This window comes from Sander lucioperca, chromosome 5 (assembly GCF_008315115.2).
Source record: "Sander lucioperca isolate FBNREF2018 chromosome 5, SLUC_FBN_1.2, whole genome shotgun sequence".
Lineage (NCBI taxonomy): Eukaryota > Metazoa > Chordata > Actinopteri > Perciformes > Percidae > Sander > Sander lucioperca.
In genome coordinates, this window is record NC_050177.1 from 7,851,745 (window position 1) to 7,868,101 (window position 16,357).

The 16,357-nt window shown below is 41.8% G+C and overlaps 1 protein-coding gene across 1 annotated transcript; it reads right to left on the bottom strand.

The window, feature by feature from the left end:
• Positions 1-996: 996 nt before the first annotated feature.
• Positions 997-15,969, bottom strand: LOC116047601 (extracellular calcium-sensing receptor-like). The gene is made up of 8 exons (XM_031296488.2): positions 15,511-15,969; positions 14,668-14,962; positions 14,282-14,571; positions 13,694-13,989; positions 12,149-12,354; positions 11,792-12,013; positions 5,867-5,990; positions 997-1,921 (listed from the first exon to the last, which is right to left on the bottom strand). The coding sequence occupies exons 1-8, from the start codon at positions 15,819-15,821 to the stop codon at positions 1,017-1,019; spliced, it is 2,649 nt and encodes an 882-aa protein (XP_031152348.1). The 5' UTR covers positions 15,822-15,969; the 3' UTR covers positions 997-1,016.
• Positions 15,970-16,357: the final 388 nt, after the last annotated feature.

Here is a 16,357-nt window from a genome sequence, read left to right on the forward strand (position 1 = left end):
CGGCTGCCAATGCTGCACACAGACACTCAAGTCTCTTAATCAAGGACAATCACAAATTAAAGAGAAATAGTTGTAATAATAAAGGGAAATTGAACACCAAAATTCAAAAGATTAAATATGAGTCAAAAATGTACAAGAATCCTATTGCACGGTTAAAAAATAGTTATCGCCACACATTCTAACATCCTTTTATCCCCCACTTCACCCTCTTACTAACCTTCCTGTACATCTTAGTGGCTCAGGCATGCTGGCGTAGTTATTCTTCACTGTGTCTGTGTTGTAGTGTATAGAGAAAACACCCCCAATAACGTAGTCACCATCCATTGAGAACACAGGGAGACGAGTGGTACCCTGGAGCTTACATTTCACTGATGAAGCCTGTGTGCTGACCCCAGCACCAGTCCTATCCTCTGTAAGCCCAGCCCTTTGTTTAACACCATCCTCAGAACCATTCAAGGCAAGAGCTGAGTTCAGCTCACACAAACCCAGAGACAGGATCAGGCCAATACAGAGAGTGGAGAGCTCCATCCCTCAACTGTGAGCATGTGGGCATGTGTGTTTTATAGATTTTCAGACCAAACCTTCCCTCCTTCTACTGTACGTCAGTTTACTTTACATCAGAGAGAGGATGGCCCTATCCAGTCCTACCTTTTCATCTACTTGGCATTGATTTAGCTTATATTAGAGTTAAGCGTAACAAATGCGCGCCTTCAATCCCATTAAAAAAATATGCAGATACAGAAATAATATTTAAAAGGAAATTATTTTATAATAAATGAAAGTTTATTTTGTGAATTTAGACTTTATTTATTCACTTCATTTTTATATTTTCAGCCCATGATGAAAGAATATTTATGAAATACGTCAACATTAAAAGGACATTCACAAAATGACAATTAAGAAAATATTAAATGCAAAAATAACCTATTATAGACAACAAGGTGAAGACTTTGTTGGATGTGCACAGCATACATACTGTATGTTGCCATCTTAACTATTTCCAAACCTCAGATGTCTTAGGATTGATTTTTGGTCATTAAATGTTTCTTTGTGTTCTTCTCTGGCTTAAACAATATAATGAAACACTTTGGAGCAAATATACACAGTATTAGTCCAAAACTGGAGGCCAGAATGGCAAATATCTCCACAGCAACAGTAAATTTCCCAGGAGAGCTGAGATATGCAGGGATAAAGGTGATCCAGACTGCACAGAATATCAGCATGCTGAAGGTAATGAGCTTGGCTTCATTAAAGTTATCAGGTAATTTCCGAGCTAGGACAGCTAACACAAAGCAAAAGACAGCCACTAGGCCTATGTACCCGAGCACAGCCCAGAACCCAATAGCTGAGCCTAATGCACACTCCAGAATGATTCTCTCTTTGTATATGGTTAGGTTTTTCATTGGAAAAGGGGGACTAAGAACCAACCAAATAGTACATATTAAAACTTGAATAAGCGTGAAAGACACTACAGTCATTCTTTGCTGTGGAGGACCAAACCATTTCATCACATTACTACCTGGGAGTGTAGCTTTGAAGGCCATTAACACTACTATTGTTTTTCCAAGAACACAAGACATACAGAGGACGAAGGTGATCCCAAACGCTGTGTGGCGCAGCATGCAGGACCATTCGGAGGGTGCTCCAATGAAAGTTAATGAACATAAGAAACATAGAGTCAGGGAGAAGAGCAGCAGGAAGCTCAGCTCAGAGTTGTTGGCCCTGACAATGGGGGATGTCCTGTGACGATAGAACACAGCCGCTGTTATAATGGCCAGACAGGCACCACCAACTGAGAATGCAGCCAGGATGATTCCTAGGACCTCGTTGTAGGAAAGAAACTCTACAGGCTTGGGGAGACAAGTGTCTCTCTCTGCATTAGGCCAGAACTCCTTGGGGCAAGGAAAACAATCAGGGGAATCTGAAAAAAATAAAACAAAAAGGGTTTTTAGCAGTTAAATAATAACAATAACAATAATAATAATAATAATAATAATAATAATAATAATAATAATAATAATAATAATAATAATTAGGGCTGTCAATCGATTAAAAAATGTAATCTAATTAATTACATACTCTGTGATTAATTAATCGAAATGAATCGCATACATAATTAACGGTGCCTGAACTGATACTTTTTAAGAAAGTAAAAAAAGAAAAGAAAAAAAAAGGGTACTAAACAACAGTCGGTGACATTAAAGAACGGCTTGTTTATTGCTAAGGCCATATAGTCAAAATTAAATGATTTAATAATAATGTAATAACTATAACAATAACTTATTTCACTAGTAAATTGCTGTTGAACGACAAAAACAACCACCAGGTGGGAAAAGGACATTTACAATTACTTCAAATGCACCACGAGGCTGTAGTTTACCAGTTTCATTTTACGCACCATCTGTGTTGTTTCTCCGACCGGTGTTGAATCCTCTACAGTAAAACACAGTCAAACTTTACACCGTTTAGCGTTAGCTGTCAGCATTTTAACCATTTTTAATCCAGCTACTAGCTAGCGGTAGGCTAACGTTAGCTGCTGTCAAGTATAGTGTTAACTAGCGTCACGTGCAGCGGTGTTTGTGTTGCCTGTATCGTCTTCAGAGCATCAGAGAGAAGCGCAGACATATCAGTGGCACCAGATTTTGGTAGCCAGGATTGGCAGGAAGAAGATTTTTACAAGTAAATGTTCCAATTAATGATCCAGGCAGCACATTCTCGTCTCCCTCCTTCATTTTACAGTCGAATGGTGGCTAGAACGGCTCCGGGTCAAACGTCAATATGGAATGGATTAATCTGCGTTATTTTGACAGCCCTAATAATAATAATAATAATAATAATAATAATAATTGTTTTTGTATAGCACCTTTAAAGACAATAGTTTACAAACTGCTTTGACAGGAGAAACAAAAGCACATACAAATCAATTAACGATAGTTACGTATTGTAACTCCAGATTCTATGAGTCCATGCCATCCTCTAAGAGCTGTTGCTATTGGGTTTATCCTTTCGAGCATGCGCAGTCGTGAAGATTTCTTTCGCGCCTTTGTGCCCTGCACGGGCCTCTATTACGTCCACAGTTACTGTATATTACAGTTGCGTGACCATAGAACTGCTCCCAACTTCAGCATTTTTCTTCAGCCAACGTTGGTGAAGCAGGTGGCCTGAATCTTAGAGGGCTATGCCTATACTCATAGAATCTGGAGTTACAATACGTAACTACTGTTCTATTTCCTATAGGCTGAAGCTGATGTAGTCAATGCCACCTGCACCACAAGGTCCACAAGCAGAACATAGACTAATACTTCTTCCTATTTGCAGCATGTGGAATAGGCGCTTCATAATGCACCGATTGAATTGAGACAGGTCGAGAATGGGTAGCATTCCACCCGTCTTTTTCGGTGTGAGAAAGTAACAGGGATAGAAAGCGTCGTTCTCTTCTCCTGAAGGGATGCGGGGAAAAAAGCATCCTTTGCCTAGCCGGGTCTGACATCAGAGCGTATCTCCCCTGAGATGACACGGTTGTTTTCAACACACCAGCCAAACGAGGTGATAAGCTTTGACATCCATGCATTCCTGGGTAGCAAGTTTTCCCACACAGCTTCGACAACGGCGCTATGCTGGGGATGGCGGGGCAGTCATCGAGTCAGAGCTCACCCCATCCCGCTCAGACGGCCGGGGGTGAGGAGTGACTGTGTAGCACCGCACATTCTGAGTAGGCGCTCGCTCCCGCTGTTTACAAAGTGTGGGAGTGCCTGGGCTCCGCCTATGACACACATGTGTGCAAGGCGTCAAAGTCGTTATCTGAACTCGAGATAGCATGATCATTTTCACCACGCTGGTAAGAACCAGGGGAGGGCTGGCGAATTGAAGCGTATAGCCGTTTGTATGCTTCTCCCCACAGCACAGCGTCTTGAGAGGAGGCGCGCCCATATCCATGTGTTGTCTATTGCCATAGCAATAGAGAGCGCTGAGCCCTTCTCGCGCTGTGAGAAGCGAGTGCCCGGTCATCACGGCCCAAGGTAGGGCGTAACCGACCTCTCTCCATCCGCTCAGACGGCTGGGGGGAGCTGTGTGTGTGTGTGTGTTTACATAGCAGCGAGTATCATGCCCTCCCGCCGCTGTGAAAAAGCGGTAGTTCGATTCTCACAAGCTGTCCACTCAGCCCTCTCACCATTCCGCGTAATCAGCTGGGAGGTCGAGAAAGAAAACTGAGTAGGCTATAAACACGCACTCTGAGTGGGTGTTTGAGCTTGTTAGTTCTGCCACAGTGTGGCTGGCTCCAGCCGCGTACTGCATGTAGGCGTGGCAGCGAGCCTGTCTGCATGTGTGTGAGAGGAAACTTGTGGTTCAGTGGCCGCAAAATGTTCAAAAAGGCGGACTGACTAAGAGGGAAAACTGCTTTATTAAGGGAACTGTGTGGCCCTTAAAAGTGCCGTTATGTTTCCAACTCCAGCTGGAGTGAGACACGCGTTCCCGGCGTCCCGTCGCTGTCACTGCCGCCACCATTTGCGGATCGGCGAGTGGGACAATAGATTGAGCCGACATCTCGGTGCCGCTGTTGTGGCCCAAGTGCCGCTCTCCAGGAGGTGTGTTTCCGCATCCCCTCCACACTACCTACAGCTCGTGGCTGCCCCAGCCTTAGCGGGGAACCGCCAAAGCTTAACGGTCAGCAGAGCGATGTTGTTCTTTGTCGCAGTCACCCAGGCGGTACATAGGTACGTGCAGTCAGTGGAGCGAGCATGGACCTGGTTCGGGGAGACGGCGGTGTGGATTCCAGTTGGCCGAAAAAAGGGGCCATCGGAGGCAGGATGGAGGCCAAGCTCTACCGCAGTGGCGGGAACGCTAGGAACTTTGTTTTCGTGTCGCCTTGAGCCGTGGTGAACGGTGCTTAGCGAGACATCAGAGCCACCCGTCTCCCGGAATCAGGGAATGCTATTTAGCATTTACACAGGTCGAGAACAAGACCCTCAGCGCCCGCCGCGGAGGAGAAAAGCCACCAGTGCGGTGCTTCCCTTCTGGAAAATAAAAAGGACACAGTCGAGTGGTGGGCTCCGTAATCCTCTGCTGTTTCGAGCTCCAGTTCTCCCAACGGGGAGGAGAGAGAGCCGGCAAGAGAACCTTCTTCGGGGGGATTGAGTCAGTGAACTCGTGCCCGCCAAAGAGGTACCTTCCGGGATGTCCGGGTGTCGCCGCTGGTGGTATCCTTACTTTACCCGACTGTCCAGCCGGCTGCCATCATCTGTCGCTTCGGTTCCTCCGTCGGTAAGCGGGCACAGAACTGTTGGCGGCCAGCGGGGTGCCAGCCCGGGAAACGGGGCCGAGGTCCGTCTCGCAGCTCGGATGGAGATCTGGCGGCCGGATGTAGCCTGGGCACAAGGGCGCGAAAGAAATCTTCACGACTGCGCATGCGCGAAGGGATAAACCTAATAGCAACAGCTCTTAGAGGGCGAAGCCTATACGAAATAAAACATACACATCATTGTAATGTGAGAATAGAAGATGGGGCAGCTTTAAAGGACAGAAAGAGAATATGTTTTTTGATTTTGGAGATGGAGAAAACAGGACTAAACAGCTTTATTGATGTGTGGGATGAATGTGAAGTCTGAGTCAAAAATGACACCTAAATTGCTGGCAGTTGGCTTGACATTACTAGATAGTGGACCAAGGCTGTTGGGACTGGTGATGGTGTTGGGCGAATAGTATTATTTCAGATTTAGAGTTGTTCAGTTGGAGAAAGTGTTGGGCCATCCAGTGGTTTACATCTTTAAGGCAGCCTGAGACAGCATTCAGGCTTCAAATTCAAAAGGCAAATTGTTGTAATGTATATTTGATGATGTACTGTAGATATTTGGAGAAAAACAAATACCTGTAGCATTGCTAATCTCTCCTTCAGGACACGGTATACAATCATAACAGCAGATGGGTTTTCCTTTCTGCAGCACTTTACGAGTTCCTGGATGACAGCTGTCAGTGCACAATGACACAGGAACCTGGTACATAAAGACAAACAAACAAACATATTAATGTGTGCTACAAAGCTCTGAGAATGAATGGATAGGTTCACATTTTTTCAAGTCTGTCTGAAAACAATAAGATGTGTCCTGAAAATGTTAATCATCACTGTAACCAAACTGTAATTGAAAAAGACCACCACTTTGAGCAGACTGGATTTTACAGTGTCTCTCACTCTCCCGGTCAGCATTAGCTCGCTCTACCTGTACTAGTAACGTATCAGCATGCGGTAAGGTCTCTGCTCCTCGGCTTGGCTTGGACACAGCGGCCTTGAGCGAGAAGAAAGGCGATAACCTGAAACGCTCTCACACTTTCTGTTTTCTCCTCGTTGGATTACGTTTGTGGACACTACTGTATGCGTGCATCAATAAGTAAGTGTCCTGTGGGTACAATGTTATGTAGGATCTGTGAATGTACGTTAGCAACAGTATGCTAATTCACGAGTGTGCTATTCTATGTGTGAGCTAATATTGCGCATCTGTTCATGTGCGCTGCAAGAGTCACGTTTCTGTTTAGCATTGTTCAGTGCAACTATAACCTATAGTTTAATCTCAGTAACGATGGTATGTAAACTTATATACTGTCGAACGTCCCACTGTACTGCTATTACGCAGATCACGGAAAGCTGATTGAGTATCTACTTTACGGCACCGTAGTTAAGTGAATGTGGGTCAAGTTGTAATGTACAGCCCTACCAGCAGGCAGCAACATAGCCATGGTAATGCAGTCTGTTTACAGAGGGCATTCAAGTCAAGCCCCCAGGAACAGCGCCGTGTCTTAAAGCAACCATGGGCTTAACGGCCAACTGTGGAACTGCACTAGCCTGGCTCCGCCCTCCTACGTACTTCCGCTCAATTTTTATTTCCCTTCAGTACTCCGTCTGGGTTTGCGGTATATTCTTGGGTTTTCTCCAGCCAAATCTCTGGCGGTCCAATCAGTGAACAGAGGGAGTGGCTGAGAACGATGACGTTGAGGTCGTGACGTGTGCAGCTAGTTTGAGTTGTAGTAATGGCGGCGGAGAAAGATGTGGTCCGTTCCAGAAGTTAAAGCCTGAGCAAGATCAGTCTTTGCTGAGTTTTGTTGGTGACCATGATGTTGTGGCCCTCCTCCCCACGGGATTCGAGAAAAGTTTGATTTTCCAGCTCGCTCTGTTAGTAGTGAAGGAGTTAGCTAAGGCGAACGCTAGTGATGCTAAGCCGATAGTCTCCCCTCTTGTTAGTCTGGTCCTACCATAGACTGTATATAAGAATGGACCAACAGATCCCGTTGCTCTGGACGGAGACCAGCGAAGGCCTTTAGAAGCACTTTTCCGGTGAGCACTGAGCGTTACTGCGCAGCCTCCAACTGAGAGACGACGTAAATGTGACGTGAGCAACGTTTCTGAAAGTTGGAAGTCTTCTGGTAGCTGTGCCAAGAGAAATCTCAATCATTCTGAATATTGCAGAGACGGAGAGCGTAGGTATATGTAAGGAGATAACATGGACACAGGCTAATTCTTGCTAACTCAAATGCTAGTTAACATTAGTAATTAAACTTAAACAGCTAATGTAAGTCCAAACTGCCTGCGAGCTTCTCCTGTACTATACGGTAATTTCTCTACTATGAGACAGTAAGTCGCGTGGTTATGACACAATCGTTAGCCTATTTTTACAAAAACATCTACTACGGAGCCATAACGTGAGGTATAAGGTAATGGAGCCTTTTATACATTGTTGTGTTTCTTTAGAAGTAAACAATGGACAAATAGAGTCTTTAAAGGCTTCAGATGTAAAGTTATTCGCTGTCAAAGTGACGTCAAAATGAATGGCAGTCAATGGAATGCTAACGTCGGGTGATCGCTTTGTAGCATCAAAATGGCGCCATAGGAGGTTCGAGCTCTGAAGCGAAGCTTACCCCCTTGGGTCCTACCAGACAGTACGTAGGAGGGCGGAGCCAGGCTACCAGAGTGGCTCTGGGCAGATCCAATAGTTTTAAACTTCAACAGAGTACCCGCCTTCAAGGAAGTTAACACTTGTCAATGGAGAGTGGCCAGACTTTCTGTACAAATGAAATGTACGAGAGTCTGGTAGGAACAGGCTAGAACTGCACCCCTCTGGCCCAGAAAGACTTTTTCTATAGACTTTGCATGGCGAAAGAAACTTCTATATTTCAGCGGATAATGTTTTTGGGGGTACATCAACTTACCAGCCCGAATACTTAAAGGTTCCTTGTTTAAAACGTCATATTTTTTACATTTTTAACATTTACTAGTAGCCAAATGCAGAGTTATTAAACTAGGCATGATGAACGCGCATAATGAATGCGAGCAGACCCACAGGACTGCGCCCGCCTATGTCACCCTGCACTGCGCACGCTCATATGACGGTTCTCCTTAGGTCCTGTAGCTGTAATAATGGATATAGCTAATGGTTGTTAATTCACCATGTGTTCTATTAATACATCCATGGTATTATCTTATGATACATCCGAGGGCTGCATGCTGTAAAGCCTGTAACGTCGATGAGGGATGAAGCCATGGCTGTATTAAGAGAAGCTCTACTCACGAAACTGCAGGCTAACCTTAGTAGCTAGCGCTAGCTAGTAGCACGACATAATGATTACATCTCCTTGTTTGTCTAAATACATCCATCGTTTATGATCAGGAACAACGAAAACACATTGTTTAACGTTAGACAATGAAACTGTGAGTTCATGAGTTTGCCACGTATACCATGTATTAAGAGAACGAACTATACTTGTAAGAGACACGAGAGATAAGCTCATGAACGAGCATGTTGCTACCGGTTGCTACGACAACACAAACAAACTGTTGCTAGTGCGCATGTCCATCATGACGTCATGGGCCAGTCAACGCGGAAGATCTGAGCTCCATGATTGCTTTATGCGCTTTTGAGCAGTTTCGTTGGAATGAACGGGGCTTCCCACCAACTCCAGTTCTCTTAATACATCCATGATTCAACTATGTCTGATTTGTTTCTATGTTAACTGTTAGTGCATATGCCAATAGATGGCAAGGATTTAGATATACAGATATACTGAATGCTATCTATTTCATTTGGGATTTAAAGTGCTCATATTATGCTTTTTGGCTTTTTCTCTATGGCGTTATATATGTGTCACATTCCTGAGCGAGTAATTGTATGTTTTGAGCACAGAGAACTATATTTTGCAAGCGCATTACATTGCATTTTGAACAGAAATGTACACTCGCAAAAAACAATTCAGTTTGAGTAAACAAAAACCTATTTCGTGCACAATAAATGTATTTGCATGTCTTTCTCTGCTCGCAGGTAGACGCTGCTGCGCTCCGGTCATGTCTCCCTCGCTCTCAACCTCTTCTCTCTACGCGCTCAACTCTAGACACGCTCGCTCAGATTTTCACAGCGTTACAAGTGTGCCACAAAACCAACCAATCGCAGAATCAAAAGGTCAATTCTGATTGGCTGTTCGTCTCCAATTAGATCGCAAGTAGCAGGAAACAAAAATCTAGGAGGAACAGTCTTTTTCAGTTTACACCTGTTGGTACAGCAAATATTGACTACAGTGGAGCTGTTCGACTAATGTTACTGGATTAAAATACATTTCGGTCAGTATTTTGTATTATTGACTTATATCACAGAAATGTCTTAATATTTGTGTGTACTATAATGCCGTTGTTTTCTTTGACTTATATCTCCTTGTGTGTTTAACGTTAGTTTGACTCATCCTTCACAAGCAATCTAGCTAGCTCACACACTGCAGCCCGCATGTCCTCTGAACAGGCCTCGCAGCGCTAGGTCTCGCAATGCGAGACTGAACAGCAGTAGACCTGTCACACTATAGCCACATGTAGCTAAGTAGTTTTTAATACTTTGGTTACATTACTGTATTTTATTAACCTGAATTATGTTGCTATATTAGCTTGCGAAGGAGCTATCCGTTGCTAACGCTAATTTATCTCAAAAAGCAGAAACGTTAGCTAACTACTGCCAAGATATGATTTCACTAGAGACCAGAGAGGTGTTGTAAGACTCATCAAGTGTTGTCATGTGTTTACACTGTCTTACAATGAAACCATATCTTGGCAGTAACAATAGTTAGCTACTGCTTTTTGACATAAATTAGCTAGCTAACGTTAGCGTTAGCATCGGATAGCTACTTTGCAAGCCAATAAAATATATAGCCTTGGCAAACAGAATTAAGGTTAATAAAACACGATAACTATGTAACCAGTATTACAAACTTCTTACAAGTGGCTGGATTGTGACATTTTAGGTGTGTTCGGATGAATACGTTGGATGCATAGCTGGACTTTAGCCATGCTGGGCTAATGTTAGATTGCTTGTGAAGGATGACGTTAGTCACACACGGAGATATGTAATTCAAACAACGGTATTGTGATTAACACAACTATTAAGGCATGTCTGTAATATACCGGTCGGTCAATAATATAAAATACTATAGATCAGTGCTTTCCAACCCTTCTGGTCTGAGGTACCCCCACAACCCTGTCATATAAACTCACATACCCCGCCCTATCAATTCCCAATGTATTCACACTATTTATCATATTAAAGTGAATATTCTTACATTTTCATGCAATTGAACTGTAAACATTTAGGTTGGTTTGGTCAGAAATTCTACTAGCTAGCTAGGCCTTTTACTTGAAGTGTGGTTAATGTTTCAAAATTCATCCATTACTTTTAGCTAATCATTTCAACTGTTAGTTAAGTCAGTAGGCCACTTTTAGCTGTTTATTTCTACCATTGATTACTTCGCTATATGTTTAAACATGTGTTGAGCTGTTTTAGCTGATATATTGTTTTAAATCAATCATAATTCAATTATTTTAATTAGTTAAGCTGCTCCACAATCTTTCCAAGTACCCACTGGCTACAGCAGAGATACCCCTTGCTGGGGCATCACGGCAGGTGTTGCGTCAAAGACTGTTTCCCTGTAGATGTCTTTCCTGCTACTTGCGATCTAATTGGAGATGAACAGCCAATCAGAATTGACCTTTTGATTCTGCGATTGGTTGGTTTTGTGGCACACTTGTAACGCTGTGAAAATCTGAGCGAGCGTGTCTAGAGTTGAGCGCGTAGAGAGAAGAGGTTGAGAGCGAGGGAGACATGACCGGAGCGCAGCAGCGTCTACCTGCGAGCAGAGAAAGACATGCAAATACATTTATTGTGCACGAAATAGGTTTTTGTTTACTCAAACTGAATTGTTTTTTGCGAGTGTACATTTCTGTTCAAAATGCAATGTAATGCGCTTGCAAAATATAGTTCTCTGTGCTCAAAACATACAATTACTCGCTCAGGAATGTGACACATATATAACGCCATATTTCCCTTTCCTTTATTGTGTTATATATCTTTTTTATGCATGTAATAGGTTTACAAAGTGAAAAAGCCCAAATAACCTCTAAATACAATTATGAACCTGAAAATGAGCATAATATGAGCACTTTAAAAACGTTCAATGTACACATATCATACCCTTTCACTATCAAGGACCACACCATCAACCAAATATGTTATAATTTCATTGCAAGATTTTTATTGAAATGCCGAAAGAGGCACAGTTGAACTTTACTCCGAATAGATCATACTCTGATGGAGACCATGAAGTCTGTTTTTAAGATTAGTAGTACGAGCAGTACTCTTTTGCGAGCAATGCGATGTTGCGTGGTCTGCCGGAAAGGCGCGGTTGAGGTGTGGCCCTGCTCCCCAAATTCTGCTACGTAGCATTGATTAAGATCACCATTTTAATGTTAAATTATTGCTTTTGGGCTACTTACTTGTGTGGCACCGTCCACCCAGGTGAGGTTCCTGTTGATACAGAACTTCTGGCCCACTGGCAGTGATGCATCGTAGTGCCCTACTGTCACCAACTTAATGCTGCCACTCTCACTATTTTGCCAGTTAACCAGGTCGTATCTGGCCACAGGATCACCGTTGTCATCAAATGACACATCATAACCATTTTGGGAAAAATGTACTTCCTTCAGCTGAGTAAGAACCTGTGAGGATGAAGTAAAGGAAGACAGTGAAGGAGTGAATTGAAATAATATAAGATAAAATTAATATTTAATTTCTTAAAAGGTACATTATAGAAAAAAAGGCATTCGGGTTTTCACTTATTTGTTTCGACTGACCTCTTTGGACTCTATCCTGGTGAATTTGTCACACTGCGTTGTAGAATTTGTTTTCTGGCACACTGCTTTATGAATGGCATGAGCTATTGCATAAACAGCCTTGTATACCATGTTAGTGATCCGGAGCTGAGATGTGTCAGTGTACGGACTCTGGAGCGTCTGTATGTCTTCAGTTCCATCACATAATCTCTTGTCTGCGGCTGTACCTAAATACACATGAAAGAGGCTTTGACAATGATAATACATTATTTATCTGTATGTGTTGGTTATTAACTCCACCACGGCAGTTATGTTTTTGGTTTGTCTGTTTGTCAGCAGGAGTACGGAAAACAACAGACCTATTTTCATGAAACTTGGTGGAAGGTTGTAGCATGTTCCAGGTAAAAACATATTCAATCTGGAAGCCGATCAGAATTACAGGGCGGATACACAAATTATCTGTCACTTTCGTTAACATTGCAAGATAAGGTGGAGGTTTGCGCTCTCCAGGTGCCCTTCTAGTTCGTTTTGTTTTTGTTTTATTTTACCTGTCTAATTTATTAGTAGAACATTATTTTACATTACATTTCAAAGCACTGTTTTGCAGATATGTCTTTTTCTATTTAACTTTTTAAAAAGTTGCTGTTTGAGTTTGTATCTTGCCCTACTTTAGTTTTTTTTAACCTTTATGTATTGTAGCTCACAGTGACACAAATTAGTCTTCAGACAATAAGTAACATCTTTAAAAGTCAAAAAAATATGTTGCTTTAATTAAATACTCACATTATCTGTTTAAATGTTTTTTTAGATAAATAACTAATCTGAAATCAGTATAATAGCCTAATTAGAACTACATCCATACTTACATAGCCTATATAGTTTAAATTAAGACTAATTTGGGCAAGTTTGGCCAGTGTTCCCTTTGATTTAGCTGCAATGGCATTTCACATGCTCATGCGTATTCTCTTAATTTGAAAGTGCTGTAAAATCCTAACCGTAATGGCTACAAAAAGTATTTAATCTTAGTTTTACGGCAATATAAAGCACAGCGCTGGTAAACTTCGTTATTAAATTACATACGCAGTTAAGTTTTTATCTACGAAGAATTACAAGAATTACAGTTCTTCAACATCAACATTTACTCTTGGCCCGTGGCCTTCCATCCAGATACATTTTGGCCCTTCATCTGAAAGATTTTTGGCTCCTCTGCTGTAAATGATACATGCTGGCAAGTACAATTTGTAATCTTTATGTAGCTTGGTGGCCTGAAGACTGTATAAACTGTGTCCTTGTCTTCAGGGTAAAAATGTTGACATTGTGAAACTATTGCAGCCAAGTTCATACAAACAACAGAAAGCATCATATTAAGTGAAATGATTCACAGAGATGCACCTTATACCCATCAAATTTCTTTTGTTCAATATCAATACGTCTCCCTGTTAATCTGGGGTTTGGCCTAAAGGCAGCGGTGGACATTTAAACACAGGAAGCTCCACTCAGACAGACAATCAAAAAAACAAAACATGAGTGTCTATCCTCTGGTAAACATAAGAAACACTTTCTCACTTTTTTCCAGCCTGCAGTTGAATGCATCCTCCCAGAACTCTGTAAGCACTGGAGAGGCAGCCACTTTAGAAAGAGAGAGATCCAGCAAGAAGTCTCTCAGACCTGGGATGACAGATTTCTGAATGCCAAATCCGATGGCTCCAGCACAGAAACTAAACCTCAGCAATTCTGTGTCTGTTACCCAGGCTTCACTGCCTAGCCACTGGCGAGGTGGAGAAGGCTTTAGCGACAGCTCCTCCAGTAGAATCCTCAGGTCTCCAGAGGATGTAAATGCCACAACAACCATAGCTGTCGACCTGGAGATAAATGATATTGTATTGTATTATATTAGTAGACCTATTAATATAAAATTAACAGTTTTAAATACTTCAAACCTATATTTTACTGTTTGTGGTGTTTGAAATGTACAGTATTGATCTCACTAATTCTATTTTTATAACGATACCAATAAAAATAAATGTGATGAAAAAAAAGATACATTTCCAAATTGTCACTGAGATAATAAAACAACTGTCCATCTTATATTCAACTTCACATTTATGTGGTTTTGTGTGCAGAAGGTCAGTGTAAGCACAGGGAATATCAAACCTGCGGATAACATCAGCTACTCTCTGGATCCTGCTACGTGGGTGGTTCCGATAGAAAGATTCTGAGTATTCCACACAGATCCCCTCTCTGTGTGCTGCGTCCAGAAAAGACGCCATACCATTATTGCCATAGTCTGAATCTGACCGGACAGCACCTATCCAAGTCCAGCCAAAGTGTTTTACCAGTTTGGCCAGTGCATCAGCCTGGAACTGATCACTAGGGATTGTTCTGAAGAAATTTGGGTACTGTTGCTTATCGGACAGACATGCACAAGTGGCAAAGTGGCTCACCTAAAGGAAAACAAAAGTGTAGTTATTTAACAGAACATTCAAGAAAAACAGCACTGGTTATTTCAAAGAAAATTTAAAATATTTAGCTTAACCTACTTGAGGGATGTTAAAGGGCCCAGTGATGCGCGAGATGCTGATGGATGGCGAGGACCCAGACTCACCAACGACAGCCATCACCATACCAGATTTTGAGCAATTGTCACCGGTGTAAAACACCGGGTCCAGGCCATTTGAAAGCTGGAATGCCACATGCACCGCCACGGGCACCGAGGCGCACGAGTCGTAGATCTGATAACCGAGTTTGATTCCCGGCAGCAGCTCCGTGCTGTTGTTTATCTCCTCGATGGCGAAGATCATTGCGCGTGAGAAGCGCAGTCCACGGGTGTTAATGCTGCACACAGACACTCATGTCACTGTTTGAATTCAGACAAGGACAATTCACAATTTTAACAGAAATACATAATAAAGGAAAACTGCAATTCATAGTTATTGACAATAACTTATAGATACACATCTGTGAACCAAATACAGTATACTCAACAGTATACAATCAAAGAGCTGGAAAACCAAAAACACAGGATTAAATATCAGTCAATAATTCATAAGAATCTCAATGCACGGATTATTAATAATCAACTAAAGTTTTAATTTGTTTTAGGTCTCTTAAATATGTAGGCTATAAATCAATTGTTAAAACATTTTTCAGTTAATAAACAAAAATGCTTAATTTTGATACAGTCAAATTAATATTTTTGTGAATATAATACCTGCAATATATATATAGCTAAATACTGAATTGGCACTCAATGTGAAATTATTTTTTTTTTTTACGTTTTCAGTCCAACACAAAACCTGCAACACAATTGTAAGCACATCAAAACAATTATATTGCCACACAGTCTAACATCCTCTTATCCCCCACTTCTCCCTCTTACTAACCTTCCTGTACATCTTAGTGGCTCAGGCATGGTGGTGTAGTTATGCTTCACTGTGTACATGTAGTAGTGTATGGACAAAACACCACCAATAATGAAATCACCATCCATTGCGAATGCAGGAAGACGAGTGGTACCCTGGAGCTTACATTTCACAGATGAAGTCTGAGTGCTGACCCCAGCACCAGTCCTATCCTCTGTAAGCCCAGCCCTTTGTTTAACATCATCCTCAGAACCATTCAAGGCAACATCTGAGTTCAGCCCACACAAACCCAGAGACAAGATCAGGCCAACACAGAGAGCAGAGATCTCCATCCCTCAACTGTGAGCATGTGGGCATACTGTATGTGTGCTTTATATATTTTCTGACAAAAGCTTCCCTCCCTCTACTGTACCTCAGTTACTGTACATCAGAGAGAGGATGGCCTTATCCAGTGGCCTTTGATTAACTCTCGTCTAAGTTTTTTTTGTGGGCTGCATGTACAATATAATGTACATTTAGTGTCTATGTCTCTTTTCTACAATTGTAGAAGTTATCATAGTAAACACATATCTTCCTACACATATCTTCCTAATGCTGTTCAACCCTTAAACCTTTTCCTGCTTTGTTTTAGCTCATATTACAGTTCATTTTGTTATTTATCAACCTCGACCCTATTTTCCCATGCATTTGTGTCTAACTTATGTGTGTTTTGCTTTGTTTTATCTTATATTACAGTTAAGCCTAACAAATGTACACCTTTAATCCAATATTAATTATTGTGGATATGGAATATTATTAAAATACAAATTATTTTATAAAAGAAAAGAACCACACATTTATGTTATGAATTATTTACTTTATTTATCAA